This window comes from Chlamydotis macqueenii, chromosome 4, assembly GCF_036417535.1.
Source record: "Chlamydotis macqueenii isolate bChlMac1 chromosome 4, bChlMac1.mat, whole genome shotgun sequence".
Taxonomy (NCBI): Eukaryota; Metazoa; Chordata; class Aves; order Otidiformes; family Otididae; genus Chlamydotis; species Chlamydotis macqueenii.
In genome coordinates this window covers 25,153,987-25,174,442 of record NC_141559.1, presented here as the reverse complement: position 1 = coordinate 25,174,442, position 20,456 = coordinate 25,153,987, and the positions used below count along the sequence as shown (strand labels likewise).

General features: G+C 39.0%; 1 protein-coding gene across 2 annotated transcripts in view; it reads left to right on the top strand.

Annotated features, from left to right (window-relative positions):
* Window positions 1-20,456, top strand: part of EGF (epidermal growth factor) — a 65,030-nt gene that overhangs the window by 25,513 nt on the left and 19,061 nt on the right. For both annotated transcript variants that reach the window (XM_086747600.1, XM_086747601.1), the window contains 10 exons: window positions 2,975-3,100; window positions 4,118-4,240; window positions 7,241-7,363; window positions 8,554-8,679; window positions 9,649-9,785; window positions 11,723-11,871; window positions 13,501-13,605; window positions 15,331-15,554; window positions 19,038-19,205; window positions 19,947-20,096. In XM_086747600.1, the coding sequence (XP_086603726.1) occupies window positions 2,975-3,100; window positions 4,118-4,240; window positions 7,241-7,363; window positions 8,554-8,679; window positions 9,649-9,785; window positions 11,723-11,871; window positions 13,501-13,605; window positions 15,331-15,554; window positions 19,038-19,205; window positions 19,947-20,096 (1,431 nt within the window). The remainder of the gene's footprint in view (window positions 1-2,974; window positions 3,101-4,117; window positions 4,241-7,240; window positions 7,364-8,553; window positions 8,680-9,648; window positions 9,786-11,722; window positions 11,872-13,500; window positions 13,606-15,330; window positions 15,555-19,037; window positions 19,206-19,946; window positions 20,097-20,456) is intronic.

Below are 20,456 nucleotides of genomic sequence, written 5' to 3'. Positions count from 1 at the left end.
TTCCCTACCTTTATAAATAAATAAACTACCATTGTTTTTAAATGCCTTGCAGTATATACCCCTATATTTGCAACACACTTACAAGATTTCTGTACGACATTAAGCGTTGTCAGCAGTAGGCCTTTTTTGTATTCCAAATACCTTCTTGTAAAAATGTCTAGGAAGTGATGGAGTAGAAAGAAGCTTAACAGGCTGAATCCAGATGTACCTTTCGGACTTTGTGTGTACATTGCTTGGCTTATCCAGTGCAAGAACTGGGATGAAAGGAGGACTAATGAGCCTGGAGTACAAATGAGATTTATAGCTGATCTTACAACAGAGGAGGCTGGAGATAAAAGCATACCTAGACTAATTGGATTCTCTGTACAAGCTAAGAAAGTGTATGTTGCAATGTAGTGTCAACTGTGAGTTATCAGACCTTATTTAAAGCAGATAGCAAGTGAGTTCCTTCAGATGAAAAGGGATCTGACAAGAAGTGCTCAACTGACATGATTTGATTTTTTTACTGGAATTTGAATTATTTACTTTTCTACTTCTATTTTTCATATTCCTTCTTCCCTTTCTCTTTCAAAAGACTTTCCTGGATTGGTCAGGGCCAGTAAGTACAGAGTAGAGCATTAATTCAGCTACGGGTTTGCTATAACCCCACACAACAACTTTAGTACGGCAGTATCTGTAAGATGGCCTCTAATTTACCTCAACTCTCTTTGACAGCTAACCCTAGATCTGATGACAGTATGTGTATTTATAAATGCCTGCTGGAATGTTCTTCACACTTTTATTAATGTCTCATAAAATATCTTAATTACCTTAAAATCTGAAAGACTGCCTCTGGAATTTTTTTTAAGTGTCTTCTCTGACAGATTAATGATATTCAGTACACTCATTATATTTTTTTGGAGGAATTATGTTGTGTTTCTTTCCAGTGTAAGATACTAGCATCAGGCTATTATCTGAGAACACTCATTTCCATATGAGAGATGATGGGAGGAGAAAAAAAAAAAACCAAACCAACTAGAAAGTGTGGTTCATAGTGGTTGTTTGTCCAGAAAAGATTACCTTAAAAACTTTGTGATTCATAATTTAGTCATTATTCACCTTAAGTTTTGAAATGTGATTTTTTTTTTTTAACATACTGATTTGGCAATATTGATTTCTAATAATTATTCAGTTTAAAAAAGAGTATCTTCTTGAGATTGCCCAGATATCAAAATTATTGCTTCTGTTATTTCTTCTGTATTTCCTGGGTGTCTTATGTCTCATTAGACCAATAATGGTCTGAGCAAGGGGCAAAAAACTAGCACCAGTGGTAAACACAAGATGCAACGTTGAATGTGGTCTCGTTTCTGTTTTGTGTTGTTTTGAGATTGCATGTACTTACACTTTTGTCATTCTAATAATTTCTGTATTTGGAGATTAGACACCTCAGTACTGTATGTTCCTGGTTTAGTTGCAGTAGGGACAAAGATTAAGGGTACAGTTCAAAACTAGTTCTACAGAAAGAAAGGCTCAGCTAAAACTGCAAAATTCAAGTCTCTCAAAAGCTTACATGCTTAATAACATAGATAATACTATCTAGTCATCCATTCATAACTTTTCATTCAGTGATAAAACATTTATCAGAAAATAATTAATCAGCTTGATGCAAATAAGTATGATATTGATGATTTAAGTCAAGCTGAAGTGTCTGTCTGTGAAATTAATTCACTTTTTAATAAATGTGATCTGTCATTCCACCAAATGGCTAGCATTTTCTCTGTTGTGGCTAGCAGAAGACTAAATGTCAAACTTAAATATTATGTTGCTTTCCATCTCTTGCAATTTAGAGGATTAACTGGAAATAGCACAAGAAAATTGTTCACATATGAATTTCTCTGCCTGTATGGGTCCATAATTTCTCTTATGTTACACAGACAGCACAGGACAAAGACAGTACTGTGTGTGGGTGGCTGCATACCCACATTCAGTAGCAGCAGTTCAGCTATTCTTAGCTTGGAAAAGGGGCAAGCAACCCCAGAAGAAGATTAGGAAGATTAAACAAAAATAATAGTTTGGGAGATAAAAATAAGACCATGAGTGTTGCATATCTGTAAAAGCATCAGCTCTAAAAGGTAGTTGAGCACAGACACAAGGCTCTGCAAATCTTTCTCATGAAAAAGATACTTAAACACCTGTTTGCCTTTTTCTGTGAAGCAGATGAAATAGGAAGGTTTCTGGGGATCTGTTGGGTACTCTTTTTTACTTCCTTTGAAGAAGCTTGGAGCATATCTTGTTGGGCATCAGAAAGATTGAGTTTTAAATCTGGGTTCAATATTTACAACACTTTTATTTCTCATAGCCAGAAACCAGGATCCATTCCAGTACAAAGATTCTCTAGACTGTGCTAATTTTTTTTTGTCCAGGTGAAATATATGGTCATTATGACTTGTGTAGCTGTGGTGTTGTCAAGTAATGTCAGATTTGAGCACCACTTTGTGCTAATAATTTCCAATCTTAATGAGCTCGCTCTCTCTTTTCTCTCTCTTTTCACATGTGTCTTCTCTCTCTGTCTCTCTCGTCTTTCTGAGTATTTTACAGAGCCTGGTAACATAGGATACTGTGCAGGGCCGGCTGCATATGAAGTCTGCTAAACAGGTTTTTCCCTTTCATAGTCACTATAGGTATGCATCCAAACCAAACCATCCCCTAGTTCAGTCTCTCTCTAGATCTGCTTGTGCTGACACAGAGCTAGAAATGATCATTCACATGGACCTACTTTTAGTCCTCCAAATGCTTTCCTTTTTATAGGGACTTTGGGCCTGATTTTACCAATAGAATATAATAGAAGTTATTTTCTATTAATAAGAAGTTCCTCAGGTTGAGCAAGTAGTTGTTGAGAAGATGACACATCACTGAGCATCTTTCCTCAGAATACTTCCTCCTTGAAGGCTGATACGGTAAGAACTCCATTATGCTTATATTATATTTGTTCTAGAAAAAGAAACCTGTGATTTGAACAAAGAAAAGTGCAGAAGAAGAATCTGCAGGCCAGACTCAAGGACTCATCGGTGTAAATGTTCCAGTGGCTTTATTTTAAGTCGAAATAAACAGTTTTGTGAAGGTAATATGTGAATCTCCCTTCAGATTTATTCCATCAGATGAAAAAATTCTTCAGTTCTTTTACTTTACTTGTATCATGTGTACAAAAAAACACTCCAAGGTCTTAAAAATTCTGGTTGTGCCATTTCAATTTTGTGTCCTTCCAGGTTCTGAAATAGCCTAAAGGAGACCTATGAAAATGTTACAAGTGCTATTCTTGTGATAAATTTTGGTCTTAGCCTGAGTAGTTAAAGGAGCTTCAGATAAGTAAATGTACTTACGGGTGCTTACTTAATTTTTAAATAAAAATTAAAACAGATATATCACCAAAGGTGAAACATTGAAAAATCCTCAACAAGATGGCTGTCTTAAGTCCCACTTTCAAAAATGACACAAATTCTTAACATACTTCTGAATATATTAATCTGTATTGTTTTAATCAAACCCTATTATTATTAATAATAATATTAATAATAGTTAATGTATCACTTTTAGAAGCATTTTTTTTCACTACAGGACCAGATCTGAAAAGACATAAAGGCATCAAAATTCCTAGCTTACAGGATTTACAGACCTGCCTGAGCAGCAGCCACCCAGTTCTCAGGAAATGCAACAGGATTTCTCTCTGAATTTGAACTTCTAAACCACGTCTGTGTTTTGAGATTTTTACTTAAGTCATAGTGGAGCCACATTTTTTAAAAGACCTTTTATCTGAAGAGTGTGTCAACTGTAAATTTTTTGGGTGCGTACAGTATTTAACCGACACTGGAATCCGTATGTGAAGGCATACTTTTGAAAGTCCTCTAGGCACCTATGCTGGACAGATGCAGCCTGTGTAGGTTTGCTAGAAGGTTTTTAAAGCTTATTTGATTAAGGTCTGCAAATGTGTTTTTTTAGCATTTATTAGGACCAGCATATTTTTGTAAAATGAATAAGAAAAAGAGGTGCTTCTTGAAGATTGTTAGTTCGTTTCATTAGTTTAATTACCTGGCACTGGTTGACAACATTATTCTGACACAGCAAGTGCTTCTTTTTGCAGATATCAATGAATGTGGCTTCTGGAATCATGGCTGTACTCTGGGCTGTGTGAACATCCCTGGTTCCTATTACTGCACCTGCCCGAGAGGTTTTGTTCTGCTGCCTGACAGGAAAACGTGTCATGGTAAGTAGCAGTAATACGGAAACGCCTCCAGTGTGGTATTGCAGAGAGTCCTCGTTTAACACTGGAACCACTGAAAGTTTTGTGTGTCGCATTGCTCACTTCCAATCCCTTATTACGTAAGTAGGATCAGCTTAGACTGAGTGAACCAAATTCAGAAGCCATGTTTAAGGAAGTGTAAGTTACACGTGAGTAGTTAATTGTGAGCCTTTTCAGAAGCAAAAAATAAAAGAGTTGGGTCTCTAGAGACATCTCTGCTCAGATTTGGCTCTGCGGCACATTGGATAAGCAATTGGTGGATAAGCAATTATATCTTTTTAAATGTGGTCTCTGAATTCGGCTTGCTCTGTCTAACCTGCATAATGATTTGCATAGTCTCTGAATGAGCAGCTTACAACATCATCATTTTTCCTCTTCAGATCAGGGTTGATAGCATTTCTAATGTGCAAGAAATTAATGAAATTAAATTCATGTGCATCTTTTTACAATGAGTAAGACACAGGGAACTACTCATAAAGTTGTTTATTCTGGGAGACTACTGCAGCACTTGTGTTTTTTTTTTTCTTCTTTTATCAATTAGATTATGTATAAGAAGTATGCCTGAGAGAACTTATTCCTATATAACATAGGAGTGTAAACCAGGAAGCAATCTGAAGCTGGATAAGTGTGAACAGAATAAATGCAGGGAACACAGAGAAGTGGAAGGAAAAAATAACAACCTGTCTGTCACTGAGCTTCAATTTAGTCATAGTAAAGGTGAAGGTTTTTGTTCTCCCTTTATGTAGCATTGTGTATATTCAGCTTATAAATGAATGAAGCCTTTCTCAAGTAAGTCTAGAACATAGACTTGTAGAACATAAAAATGTGAAATGCATCAAAGTTTTGACGTTCTGGGATATTCCTAGAATCATAGAATTGTAGAATGGTTAGAGTTGGAAGGGACCTTCAAAGGTTGTCTAGTCCAACCCCCCTGCAAGGAGCAGAGACATCCCCGACTAGATCAGGTTGCTCAGAGCCTCATCCAGCCTGGCCTTGAATGTTTCCAGGGATGGGGCTTCCACCAGTTTTTCCCAGCCACTTTTCTTTTTTTTCATAATGGAGTGAATCCTAGGCATAAGCAAAGGCTCCTTCTGCCTTGTTTCCATGGAAACAAAACATTGGTATATGCCCCAAGTAGAAGTGCCAGTGCACACCAATGAGTTCAGTCTGGATCACGACAGGATGAAGATTTAGGGCCTAGTAAATATGGCTACTAGAGAGCACAGAGTCTAATAGACTCTAGCAGTCAGTCTATCTATTTTACACCTCCCAGAGTCACTTCTCCCTCTCTGTTACATGGGAGCCAGGAGTAGGATTCAGTGACCCAAACGTGGAGGTCCAGGGCATGTGTGACAGCTGCAGAAGGCAGCCAGGTGTGACAGAAGACATATGGGAGTCCTCCAGCCAGAGGCTATTGGGATATCTTTTTTTTTTTTTTTTTTGTTGAAAACAACACTTAAGACACTGTGCAATTCAGTCCTACTCTGGATGACTAACTTGAATTACATGCCTACCTTTTGCAACTACTATGCCACTATTATTATGCCTACTCTGTGCCACTCAAGGCTCAAATTAGATAGAAAATAATATTTTTCTAACACAGGCTAGGGATGCAGCATGGACAGTATAACTCCTTAACTACTGCAGCACAAGGCAGATATGTCACCATCTACGCAACTTGAGAGATGCAAGGTGAGAAGTCCACATGCTGACCAGACATTTTGATGCTCTGCCCTCTAAGTCCTGTACAAAGCTCTTCATCTAAAGCCAAAAGCTCTGGTCAGAAAGAAACGATAGCAGTTTCTTGACCCTCTTCACTATGCTTAAGTTATTAGAACACTCCAGTCTAGAGTGCAGTTGCCCTGGAGAAGCAATATTTGCAACAGCTATGCGTCATTTAAGCCAGCGTATGCAGCTGATTCAAAGATGCAGCTGTGGGAAACCTGCATTAGTTCCAGTCTTCTAGTGGGTGTTGCCATATGGCACTGGAATTGGCATGTACTGCAGTGCAGCCGGTGGAAGGAAGATATCTTGTGAAACCGTGTTAAAGAAATTATAAAAAAAATGTTGGCACTCCAACAGTTATAATGGAAAGTAAAGAAAAGCTATTGCCAGGTCCCCAGATGGCTTTGCCCCTACAGCTTCAAAAATTACCACTAAGGAACATAGTTGTATTTCTGGAAGGTTCCTCTCCTGTTTTCATTGATTCTAGCTCTGTTACCCTTGGAGTAGCAGGAAAGTAGTTTTTCCTCATTCTCTTTGTGTTTTATACTTATTCTTTCAGTATAACTTCCTTGTAGTTTTCAAAACCTGATCTATTTTTGACGAAATATAAAAAAAAGAAAGCTTTCTAAATTATTTCTATATTGATAACGCTTCCTCATAGAATTCTGGAAAATTTAAAGCTGATCAGTATAATAGCTTCAGGACCTAGAATTTTGGCTTTCTTCGTTGCTATAATTAGGAGAAGGTGGGAAAAAGGGTTTTGGAAAAAAAAAAACAAAAAAAAAAACCCCAGAAAGACCACAGAAGTGTTGTACTCTCAACATAACTCTTTCTTTCTTTCTTTCCTTCTTTCCTTCTTTCCTTCTTTCCTTCCTTCCTTCTTTCCTTCCTTCTTTCTTTCTCTCTTTCTTTCCTTCTTTCCTTCTTTCTTTCTTCCTTTTTCTTTCTTTCTCTTTCTTTCTCTCTCTCTTTCTCTCTCTCTTTCTTTCTCCTCTCTTTCTTTCTCTCTCTCTTTCCTTCTTTCTTTCTTTCTCTCTCTCTTTTTCTTTGTTCTTATTCTTTATCTCTTTCTCTCTCTCTTTTTTCCTCTTCCCTTGTTTCTTTGTTTGTTTGTTTGTTTGTTTGTTTCTTTCTTTCTTTTTCTTTTGCTATTTAAGAAAATGATAACATCTCTTTTGGGGGGATTAGTAAAAATTTTTATCATCATTTATATTTTTTTTCTTCCTTAAATTACTGTAGAGCTAATTTCCTGTACAAGTAACAACACTGAATGTAGCCATGGTTGCCTTCAAACATCCAAAGGGCCTGTTTGCTTTTGTCCTGAAGGATCTGTACTCAAAGTGGATGGGAAATCATGCACGGGTATGTAACATAACTAGCTGCAGTGACTGCCAAACTGTTTGTTCCTGGCCCTGAGAGTCAGAAGTGAATGATGGCATTTTACACTCATTTTGCACAGCTATAAATGATTGTACAAGATAGAAGACAATGGAATGTCAGACTCTTTGAGTGTTGAGACGAGTAATCTTAATTTTCATTTTTTAATAGCTGTTTCTTAGCAGCAACATCCAATGTTTGCAGGAGAAATTAATTAGTTGTCAGCATAGATCAAGGCACCTCTTAGATATTTGTTGCAGGAGACATATAAAAATGTATAGTTGAGTGGAAATATAGGTACAAAATTAGGGCTTGAAATCTGAAGATGACTATTGACATCATGCAACCCAGGTTCAGAGTCACTCTAACATATAGCAATTTCATCTAATTACCCACAAATCGAATTTTTGCAGTCAGAATATTTGAAGCTTCTACCCCCACTAATTTGTCATTCGCCGTTCCAGCAAGCTTTCCAAATTCAGGGGACTGTAGCTTTTCAAGTGTATCTTTTCAGTCTTAGGGGTCAAAATAGCTCCACTAATGCCAGTCTTAGACCTTTAAAAATCCCCTTCTCCTTTATGTACTGTGGACCCTACTGTATACACAGATTCAGTCAGTGTTGCTGTTTTGCTAGGGACACTCCACAGAGTAAGCTCAGGCTGGCATTTTGGATGTGACCGTTGTACAGCCCCAAAAAGAAAGAATAGTTTCTTTTTGGATTAAATCTTGGTTTGTTGTATATAGAAAGTTGGTGTATTTCATCAGTTCACCATGTTAGCCTTCTAGAGATAATGGTATTAATTTGCTGTTTCTATGCATGGAGTGCAAAGTCTGAAAAAAATTGTTACTCTGTTGTAGATGGGATGAGATTTGCATGGGAGAAAGAGTTCTCTGAAATAATGAACACATGGAAGCTCTCTTCATATATCCGACCACGTCATCTTGCGTTGTGAATTTTCAGGAAAAACTCTGGAAGAAGTTACTGCTAATTTGCTTTCGCTTCACTAGAGTTCTGCTTTCAGCAGGAGGCCTTTCAGTAAACCTACCAGTCACTGAAATGCTTTGTGTTGTAGAAATCCTAAGCAGAGTGAATCGTTCCCTTGCTTATACCTCTGATTTTGCTGTATTTTTTTCTTACAATGGCAAAGTTAAATTTTTCAAATGCTCTGTTTAAGGTTGTACATCTCCAGATAATGGTGGCTGTAGTCAGATATGCTCTTCTTTAAGTCCATCCTCCTGGGAGTGTGCTTGTTTTCCTGGATATAAGCTTCAGAGAGACAGAAAGCACTGCACTGCTATAGGTATGCCTGCATATTTCTGCCAATAAAAGCAAAAACATTTTAGAGTCTTTTACAGTGGCTTGCATAACTGGGATCCATTTTGCACTGGCTTTAGGTTATTTTGTGAAACTTGGGAAGTATTACTTGTTTGGAAAAATAACCTGTTTTGGAAATACATCAGAACCAGCACCAGTATATGCTTCAGTCTCCCTCACAGAAGATTCAGTCTGTTATCCAACTTCTGCGTTTCAGTCTGGACTTCTGTACTGTGGAGGTCTATTTGCAGTATTCAGGTTTTTGTGCCTTCATACAAATGTGGGTATAGTTTCTGCCCAGTGTTACAGAATTGTGGTTGAGATATCTACATTTGGAGAACAGAGCAGGAAATAGTCTCCTGAAAGACCTTCCCTACAAGGATATTTCTCCCCCATTGGCCTGAGGAAGGCCAGGTATTTGATATAATGTTTGGGTTCCAGACCCTTCTGTTTCTTCTGAGAAGAGCCCTGGTGAGCAGCAAGATACAAGCAATTGCATGAGAGAGAAGAGGAAAGACAATTTTGTGATTTTTTTTCAGGAATAAAGGAAAAGCTTTATTTTTTGGAGGACAATATTTTTCTTGCTTTTACTGTGAAAGACTTTGCATGTGCAAAAGTCAAGCATTCTGGCATTTGCGGCGACGCTGTGAAACGCAGAGGGAAGATTGCCTTGAGGCTAAGTCACTCAGCATGAAATGCAGTGGTGCTAGTGCCTGCCTTTATCACAAATTTTGAGGCTGATCTTTGGCAAGACACAGACACTGAAAACCTGTATTCAAATTTATCTTTGATTTCTGAGGCAAGTGCAATGTAGGACAACAGCCTTCATTTCTTTGTGCTTCTGTTCCGCATTTTGTTTTCTACTGCTACTTACAATGTTAACTAGGTAGTGATGCAGGCTAGAGATCACTTTGAACCTAGTGGAATTAACATGCGTGCAAATTTTCATCAACAGGTCCTAAGCCATTTTTGTTATTTGCAAATGGCCAAGATATCCGCCAGATCAGTTTTGATGGAACTGATTATAGAAGTTTACTTGACTGGCAGATGGGAATAGTCTTAGCACTGGACTCTGACCCGGTGGAAAATAAGGTAAGGTATTAAAAGTGAGAGGATTTTGAAGTGTTGCAAGGACAAATGGATTTGGCTTTCATGTGCTTTAACCTTTTCTGCTGTCAGTGATCCAGATTACACGTTTGCTGCTCGTTATTTTGTTGCCTGTCCAGGACCACAACCAGTATGGGACGCCAAACACTAGTTTGAAGAGTTTCATCCTTTATTTACCGATTGAATGTGCTTTGTACATTGACATGGCTAATGCACAGAGAATTTGGATTTCTAAGTTCATTTCAGGCATTATTTCAATTTCAAAGAACTTTTGTGTGGTTAATAGTTTTATTCCTTAAGTTTTCAGTACAGTTTTCTGGAAATGCATTGTGGTGGTTTTTTTTTCACTGGGTAGCTGTAAAAGCAACGGTATCTTTTTTTTTTCTGCACAGCTGCATCCCACAATCCTTACTAAATGTAGAATTATTTCCCATGTCCTACCATTATTGCACAAAACTGCTGAATGCTTGCTGGGTTTATTGCTCTTAACGAAATGTATTCCTCATATTACTAGACAGTGCTGTTGGAAATGGGAGTCTTCCCTGCATAGAGAGTTGTTTGCCCGTGTGGGTGTATCCCAGCACCCTACGCCTTGCTCACAGAGTTGGGAAGAACAGGAGCTCAGCTGTGCTTTGCTAAATCTTCTGTGGCAGATAGTTATTTTTTCACACAGTGAGACTTATTTATACTGTATGAGTGTTACAGAAAGATACGGGATGATACAGTGAGAGCTGATGAGGAGCTCAGTTTAGTTGCTGGAAACATCTCAAGGCTTGGATGGACACAGCTAAACACATGAAAATGTGACCAGATCTGAGTTCCAGAAGGATCATTTTAGGCGCTGCTGGAACATCGCCACTTGCTCCTGAAATAGGGCCCTGCCAGGAAACTAGCTGTTGTTCTCTGCCGTGCTGAATATGATTCAGCAGCGTGGATGACACCAGGTGGGCACTCTTGTTTGACTTCTGGAAAGAGCTCTGCACACCGCTGGGGTCGGCCGTGCGGAGGTGGGGCGATGTGCAGTGGGCCAGCCAGGTTGCAGCAGTTTGGTTCTGCTGCCACAGAACTGAGGCGCGAGGAAAACAGGCTCAGCATCGCTCTGTGCTCCTGTGGAAAGTGAGTTAGATGGTTTCGTGCTAGAGGCCTCCCTCCTGCTTTGTTTGGCCTCATGGTTAGCATCAAAACAAAGTTATTTTTTCGTTGCTACCATTTGCAAAGAAAGCCTCAGCATTGCTTTGTATATAGTTCTGCCATACAGTGTTTGCCTCCCTCTGGATATCAAATCCAAGACAATTGGTTTTTTCCTCGTCCTTGGAAAATACAAACCTAATTTACCCACCAGCAGAGAACTTTTTACTTCAACACAAAACTGAAAAGCCTTTTCTGAAAATACTAGAGCCTTACAAAATAGACAGCTGGTAAAAAAATAAGATATGTGCAGGCTGAAAGAGTTAAAAATAGAAGCAGATTATGTAACTTCGTTTCCCTTCCCAGCTACTTGACACATATACACTACTAGTCTCTTCTCCCTACTCCTCCCTTCCTCCTTTTTAAAATGAGCAGCCAGTAAAATGATAACATTGCTTCTTTTCGCGTGCTCCCACTTTTGCTTCCTCAGCCATCTTTTGTGTGAGGTAGCTACTCGGTGAAACAAAACCACAAGATATTCAGAGGGCTGAATATAGACCAGTCAGGATTTATAGCTAAGCACAAGCTGCCTTTAGAAGTCATCCTGGTTGAAGGATAAGTGCCTTTTTACACGATCAGGGATCACAGGATACCTGTGCAGCTTTTTGTGAATAAGCAGTCCGGAGAACTTTCGATACAAAAAAGTTATTTCAGAAGTGGAGCTATTAGACAAGGGAAATAGAGCAGAAAATGCAATGGGAACTAATAACACCTCATTTGTTATTTCTTCACAGATCTACTTTGCCCACACTGCCTTGAAATGGATAGAACGAGCTAATCTGGATGGCTCAAATCGCGAAAAAGTTATTAATGAAGCTATAGATATACCCGAAGGCCTTGCTGTGGACTGGATTAACCGCAAGTTGTATTGGACAGACAGAGGGTACATGATCCACAGTGCATTTATGTTGAAGCATGCCATAAAATATTTGGAATAAATGACTGGTGATACAGAAATAGCTGAGATATCACTCTAAATTGAGTAATGCTTCACATTCTGACTGGGTAGCTGTAATCTTGAGTATATACAGTTGGAAGGTTCTTTACAAATGAAATGCTGGAAGTTTAATTTGAGTCTGCTGTTGTATTTTTGTCTTTGTCTTTCCAAGAAGCAAGGGTTTGGACTCAGTTACAAGAAATCTAAGCATGTTCTACATATATACCTATACATATACGCACATGTGCATGTGAACATATATGTGTACACTTGTATTTACATACATTCACTGCATGTGTGTATATATAGGTGTACCTTTATATCTTTATATATATATACAAAAAACCAATAAGGAGTATTACTGTACCAGGTACATCTTGGGCAGAAGAGAGCATTGTTGACAGCTAGACTCATGCCCCTTTAAGCTAACGGAGAGTCTTTGTCAATTATCTCTGATAAAAGAGGAATGATCACTGGCAGACAATATGACTTCACATATCAGCTGATACCTAACCTTACATGCATAGAGAAACAAAATGGACCTTTGGTGAAAAGGCAGTGTCAGATCAGAGCACATAATGAAGACTCCTTGAAGAGCCGTCATGATGTTTCAGTATGACCCATAATTTATTAGCCAATAAAAAGCAGTTTTGAATGCCCAAATAATCCGTCTTCTTCCTTTTAAATACACTGCCAGTCCACTTCCTTCCTATTAGGTACAATCTTGTCTACATGATTGTGCTGCTGTACAAATATGCCAGTGTTTCTTGTGAAATGGGAAATTGTGGTGCTCGTGTCTGTAAGATGAGTCAGGGGTGAAGCTGTGAATTTGTATCTGCCACTTCCTTCTTACTCACTGCATTTACCTGTTTGTATTCCACATTTGCACGAAAATATTTCCTCTTCCAATTTTGTGTGGCCTTTCTTTGCAGGTTCAGATAGGCATGGAAGGCTGTAGGCTTGCTTTCAGGTAGAGGTTGATACTGTTTGGCAAGGTGAAGTTTGTAGCAGTAAGTACAGTTTTCTAGAAAACAAGTCAGATTGGGAGACTGGCAGTGTATATTCTGTACTTGACTCTGCCATAGATTTATGAGTGATCATAAGGACTTTAGCTTCAGTCTTTGCTGTAAAATAGATATAATACGTGAAATATTTGGCGATTGCTGGATGAAAAATGCTATGTAAAAGTACTTTTTAAAAAAAATTCTTTATACATTTGATAATGCTATTCAGTTAGGAGCTTATTTTCCTCCTGACTCCCTTTAAAGTTAAAATTTATCTATTAGCAATCATACTTCCAACTTATTATTTGCCCAAAAAAGGAGAACTTCATGTGTCCTGCAGAGCTGCAGGTATTTTATCATCATGCCAGATAATGAGGCTGTAACATGAATTACTTCTTGATAAAGCAACTAGACCCCTCACATCAGCAGGATTATTTCCTGTCATTGTAAAGTTATGTCTTACAATTTAGTATTGAACTAAAGCAATGCAAAAACTTAGCACGTTCTGCCTGAGAAGGTAATTAAAAAGATAGCAGAGAGGACCTAACAGTGCTGTGTGTGTGTGTTGCAGGAAGGCATGCATCGAAAGGAGCAATCTGAAAGGAATGCAAAGAAAAATGATCATCTGGGAGGATATATCCCAGCCCCGAGGGATTGCCATTCATCCATTTGCTAAGTAAGGAGTGATAAATGCAGTTAATTGTGTAATACCTGGGGAGGCTTTTAAAAAATGAGCATGCCAGCCTTGCCCTTTTGGCAGTCAAAAAGTGCATTAGTCTCACGTTAGGATAGTCATTGCCTTGCAGAGCTGTGTGAACTGCAATGCTTTATTGCTGGGTATCTTTTGTGAGTTGGGATGTTTTCATTTCTCATATAGATTTAAAAAAAAATACCAGAAGCCATAAAGATATTGTACACAGTTTAAGCTAAAGAAAAGCACGAACAACTGAAGTCACCCTGATGGCTGTAAGCACCACGCTAAAATTGTTGATGGTTCCGTATCTGTTAGTGTGAAGAAAGTAGTCACTTTTAACCATGGGTGCTTATAAAGGACTTTTTTGGCCATGTTTCAGTTTCTGAGGAAACTAAACCAAATCTACTGTTGTGGAGATTTGTTGATTTAAATGTACCTTGTATCTTCTTATGTAGTGCTGTGATGATCACAGGAGTTTTGGATGTTTAAACTCTTGATGAAATTTTGGCCATTTTAATCAATGGCAAAACCCTGTGCATTTCAGTCAATATGCTTGTAGTAGGATGGTTTAAAATATATTGATTTCTTCTTCTTCTTTTTTTTTTTTTTCCTAATGCTCATATCCTGCTATAAGTAAGTATTGATGAATGAAGGAATGAAGCTAAATTGGGGAGGGTGTTTTGTTAGCTTCACTGTGGACATAAAAGACCTGAAAGAATTGGTAGAGGTTGAACGTGATAGAGACATTTTGCAGGAAAACTTTTAAGAACAGGTAGGTTCAGGGAGATTGTATATTAGAATTATTGGTAGAAGCAAAGGCTACAAGGGGAAAGGGAGGAGGAAACATCACTAAAACCTTCCTTATTAGAGAGTTAATGGTGAAACGAGGAACAGACATTATAGAATGTCCATAATTGTAAAGTCAGTATTAAAGAGGGATCTGAGGCACAATTAAGGCTGTTGAAAATACTGATCCCTGCATTGGGTACAGCCAAACTGTTCAGCAAATCTGTGGGTTATTTCTGTAAACCTGAGAGGCAGCTGATGCCTGGGAAGACTGGAGTCCAAACTTCAGAAGTAATTTGTGGTTTTGGCTATCCCCGTTTTGAACTGCTATCTAGCATTGTCTGTTCATTGAAAAACAGTAAGCACTCAGAGAGTAACACTCAGGACTCTAGATGCAGACCCTAAGAATAATGATTTTTATTAAAAAAAGAAAAGAGACTGGGCCTGATACTGGTTTGTTTTTTAAAAACAAAATAACCTAAAGACTCCTGCTTGCTTTCCACGGGTGGTGGGTAATTTTGGTTCCATTTGTGCATTGTTACACCCATGTTTAGACAAGGGGCTGGCTAGTGCATCATCTTCTGTTGTCTGGGTTTGCTAAACTGCTATCTTCAGTCTGGTAGAAAACATGAAAAGCAGATATGAAGGGTAGGAAGTTAGCATAGACAGAAGTTATTTTTCAAAGGGTTTGTGCCAATGAACAGAGTGGGGGTTCTGCATAAGTCCCAGTGTAATCACCTGGAGTCTTATGGCAAGCGTGAAAAGATCAACAGCAATATATTTGCTTGAAGTGTGCACTTTTTCCTCACGTGTCTCAGGCCTGTATTGCTCTGATCTGATCTTTCTGCTTTGAAAAAACTCCACAGAGAGGAGGACAAACATTTACTTACTGACTTTCTGTGTGCATTTTCTTTTCTAAAGGAGATTATTCTGGACTGATATGGGGGTCAATCCCCGGATTGACAGCTCTTCATTAGAAGGCATCGATCGCCAGGTTATAGCCAGCACTGGTCTGGTGTGGCCCAGTGGAATAGCTCTTGACTACTTAGCTGACAAGGTGTACTGGTGTGATGCTAAGAGGTTGGTGGTTGAGAGCACAAACCTGGATGGTTCTGGTCGCCAAATTCTTGCACAGAATGATGTAGGTGAGGCTTTGGGGTTGATAATTACCTACTGCTGCTTGTCAGTGTGCATGTATATCTGCATATATGCATATAAATTACCAACTAGTGACTGTGCTGTATATCCTATGCAACTCTGTGTTGAGGTTAATGGCATCACTTAGTTCTTTATTCTGTTACCCAGTTGACTTTTATTTACTCATTTAAGCAAAAGAACACCTTTCTAACACTCTGCTTTTACTAATCAGCCACTTTGCATTGTACAAAGAACTTCTCTGCCTTCACAGAAAAATGAAAAGGAAAAAGTTTAAAATGTTGTTTGCTTCTTCCTTGCATGGCTACTTAGTGTAATTCAGGTTTTGCTGTGTTTATTGCACCAGTGAACTATATTGATGTAAGCTGGAAGAGAACTGATCTTGGCCGTTAATGTCCTTGAGCAAAGAACCTGCATCTACAGTGTTAAGAGCTGGAATGATTCTAAATATACAATAGACACTGAATGGAAAAATTATTTATGCCATACACTGGTAGTTGTTACGGCTGAGATTTCTATTGTTTGACACATAACTGTGCTGTTCTTGGAGCAAGAGAACAGAATTATTAGCAATGAGGAACTGATGTTATACCACATCTAAAGTAAACCATGTGTTTAGGAATCTCGTACATGGCAAATTAGTTTCTGGAGAAGACAATTCCCTTTGTGTGTAATATCCCTCTGGGGACCATTTTGTAGGTGTGCATACAAAACATGGGCAGAATGAAGACTTGTGGCTCACTACCACGACTATGATGGGTAAAGACTTTACGGTTACCCTGTTAAGCAGCTGCTGTTCTAGTTTGGGAAGGCCTGCGTTCATCTCTTAAGCCAGATGCTCTCCCACTTGTTTGAAGGTGAGCAGAGTGAGATCTCAGAGAGAGCAGTGTTCTCCAGTTATAAGACATTGAAAGCCCCGAGCAGAGTGACTTTCCAGCATTCCCCTTTTCCTCTGCTGTGCATGCTGTACACTCCACCTCACTACCAATCTGGAAAGGAGAACCTTGAACCCTGTTGAAAGTTTCACTTTGTCTCTCCACGAGGAATGAGACAGTGTCTTATGAGGATAAAACAGGAGAGCTGGAGAAACACAGGTTATGGGAAAGGAGATAGGCTTGGAGCAGATACGGCTGTTTGGAGGTGGGAGAAAAGGATGTTATCACCTGTATAGAAAGAAGCACAGACTTGCAGGGGTCTTAGAGACGCAGAGAGACTTGATATCTTGATGTTTTGCTAACGCTGCTAGTGAGACCAGAATTCAGCTTCTGTTCTTGGGCAACTGTACACTGGAGGACAGGGAGGTGGCACCTCTTCATAGGTGTTGTGCTGTAACATCGATTTTTATTCCAGCAGCTCCCTCTAGTGCTCCTGTACTGAGAATTCATGCAGTATAGCTGCGTTTAAATAGGTAAAATTATTTCTACTCTTCTGCTAACCCCATTTTCAGCTGTAAGTAAAACCACATGTAAGCAAAATAGCCTGTAAGCACCTGCCCAAGGCAGTGAACAATACAACCATTCCTTTTGTTTATGCAATCGGTTGGATTTGCACTGTTGTGGAAAGGGTTCTTGTAATTATTCTTTTTTTTTACTGTTTCTACTATCTCCATTGATGACTCTACACTTCTATATTTAATCCTTAATGTATTTATAAGTTAAGAGGTTAAGGAATTGCTGGTCAAAGCAGGGTGTTGTTTGTTGACAGTGCAAGCCATAAATCCTAAAATTGTAAGTAAATATTTGGATGGTGACAGTATCTAGATCTTAGGCTAGTTGCTCAAATTTAGTGGAAAGAAAAACTAAGAACTATGCCCAGTCATTAAACACGGCTCAGTGAAGGCAGTGAAATGCTAACAAAATAAGAATATGCTCTTCAGCTTAACACTTCAGAGCACTTAAATGATGTCTTAGGAGTGGGTTTTTTTCAGTTTATTTGTGATGTATATTTAAGATACACCAACACATACTCCTTCTCCAAGAATTTAATTTATCTGTTATTTCATCCACTTGACTTTGTTTTGGTTTTTTTTTTCATTTATTTTTTATTTTTTAAACTAATTCCTTTCGGGATCCCGTGTTCATTAATGAAATTAAACATCACCTGATTGAGATCTACATCAAAACCAAAAAACGTAGATCATAAAATCACATGTCTACAAAATATACCTTTCAGAGGGGCTCAGACTGCAGTGGTACAAAGTGAGGTGCATATTCAGATTGTAAGAGCTGAGACAAAGAAAACCTGCTTCAGCCAGGAGGCACCCACTCTGAAATCAGGTGGACATCCATGGAGGAACAGTATGGGTTCTCACCTTCCGTTGCAAAAAACTTGCCCAAAGGCTATTTGAAAGCAGGAGATTTCTAAATATATAGAAATAATGCATAATCCCATGTGGACTAATGACAATTTTCTATCATGACAGAAATTAAAAAGAGTCAGAATCATTTTGCAAAAATCTTTATAAGTATGTTTGCTCTTCTATATGAAAGTGTCCTTTGGGTTCTGAATTGCTGACCTTCTCTCTGAAGTCAAACTGGGGATCTGAGTTTTCCTAGCACAGATAATGTTGTGCTACCAAGGGAAAATTTCTGTACTCTGATCTTGGGGTGGAATTTCTCTCTTACTGTTAGTCATGTAAGTGTTAGGTGCCTGATCTAAGCTGATGTCTAGCTTCCTGTTGTAATCAGTGAGAGGAGAGGAAGCTACCTGAATGATCTATTGCATCCTGTGGTTTGTGTTAGCTGTTACTGTCAGTTAGACGGCTAGCAGACACTAACTAGTGACAGCCTACTGCTGCTAGTTGGCTGAAGTGAGGACAATGTATTCCCCTCTTGAATTTTGCACTGTGTTGAACAGGCTGGTGCATGCCTGTACATGGTCCACGTGTGGACCATGATTTTGCACTGGTGTGTACTTTTGGCACTTGCAGACACCACACACTGGCTTTGGGGTCCTACCATGAGTCAGTGGCTATAGTGTCTGTAACTCCCAGGCTGTCCTGTGTGGGTACACTTATGCAGGATGACACGTGCCATGAGCTGCTCTCCTCCCTGTTATGTGAAGACTGCCAAAGAAGCTGTGTCCCTCAGCAGCTCTGTGCTGGGCCACTTACTGGTAGAGGAGGGAGGCACTTTACTTCTGAAAGGCTAGACTCAATCCTGCTTCAAAAAATGATGATGTCTGAGGTAGAAGCATCTTGTAAACTTGATCTTGTTGGAGGTCACCAGCAGTACAGAGTCTGTACTGAGGCAGGCAAGTGTCTTAGCCTCCTCTGCTAAGAGCATAGGCAACATGTGCCCATAGCCCTTCATTTATGGACAGTTATCCCTCCCCATGAGACATCAAAGTTGAGAAGTGGCTATTGCTATACCACTGTGTTGTAAGTAGATTTGTCTGCAGATCCTGCTTTTATTTACATGGTCTCTTGTGTATGATCTACAGATGTGGAAATGAGAAATCTAATTTCTTTGTAGGCCACCCTTTTGATGTAGCAGTGTTTGAGGATCACCTTTGGTTTTCTGACTGGGCTAGGCCATCGCTAATGAGAGTGGACAAGAAGACCGGCCAAAATAGGGTACGTCTTCGAGGCAGCATGCTGAGACCCTCATCAATGGTTGTAGTTCATCCTTTGGCGAAACCAGGTATACTGCAAAAATCAAGCAGTCATTTCCTTCCAGCCTCCTCTTATTCACTAATATCAGTAGAATAGATGTCCCTGGGGAGAGGATTATCTTCTCAGAAACAGGGTCTTTAAAAGGCCTTGCATAGTCAGACTGGCAATTATTGAAAGCATCACCCAGGCATGTGTCCCAGGAATGCTAACAGATTTTGTATATTTATGATCCTGCCCAAGACGCCGATCAATTGCCACGAGGCTACCATAGTCTTCTAATTCCTATTTATCCTAGTTTATTAGCACCCCTCACAGGCACAAATAATAACAAATGACACAGAGGAAGGTTTTGTAAGATGTATTAGTTTTGGATCAAATAATTTGATTTTCTGTTAGGAACAATGTCCCTGTAAGCAGAAAAAAGATTCAATAAACCAGGATTGAGAGAAGGTAATCACAGGTTCCCTATGACCTTGTAATGTTCTTTTATAGAATGTTAGGAGTCTAAATATTAAAGGAGAAATAGTAAAATAATTTTTTTTTTAAGTGATGCATTTATTAGATAGAGAGTATGTGAATCTGCTCCCTGGCAGAGACTAGGTGATAATATCTATGCTTTACTATATGCATCTATTTTTAATTAAAAAAAAAAGATATTCTATTTTTTTGTCAGTCCTTAATCATTTTCCAAGTGCTTTAACTCTGCACAGCTACAAGGAGATGTTGACTGAAGAAGCAGCTTGTTAAGTTGCCTGTTTTTCTGCTTTAGGGGCAAATCCTTGCCTTTATGAGAATGGAGGTTGTGATCAGATCTGTGAGAACAACTTTGGAGTTGCCCATTGCATGTGCCACCCAGGATTTGGGAAAACTCAAGATGAAAAATCCTGTCGTTCTCTCCATGCTTCCAACAAAACAGCAGGTACAATCCTCCAGTTTCAAAAAAGACCGTCCCCAAACCCTTGAAGATCCTGACAGATAGCACTGGAAAACATTCACCATGCTCTACAAAATGAATGATGGTTTCTCTGAAGAATGAAAACACCGGAGTGTTGTACTGGGACAGTAGCATGTTATCTGATGGTTGTAATTTTTCCCTTGGTCTGTTAGCAGTAAGAGAGATGTGTGCAGTGCTGACAGGTATTGTGAGCAATGAATTGCATTCCTGGTCTTCTGTATTTGAGAAAATCCACCAGTGAGTGGTTTCAGGAATAATTTGAGGCCGAGAACAGGTTAGTCTGGAAGGATACTGATATTTATTTTAAAAGGAAACTGACATTAT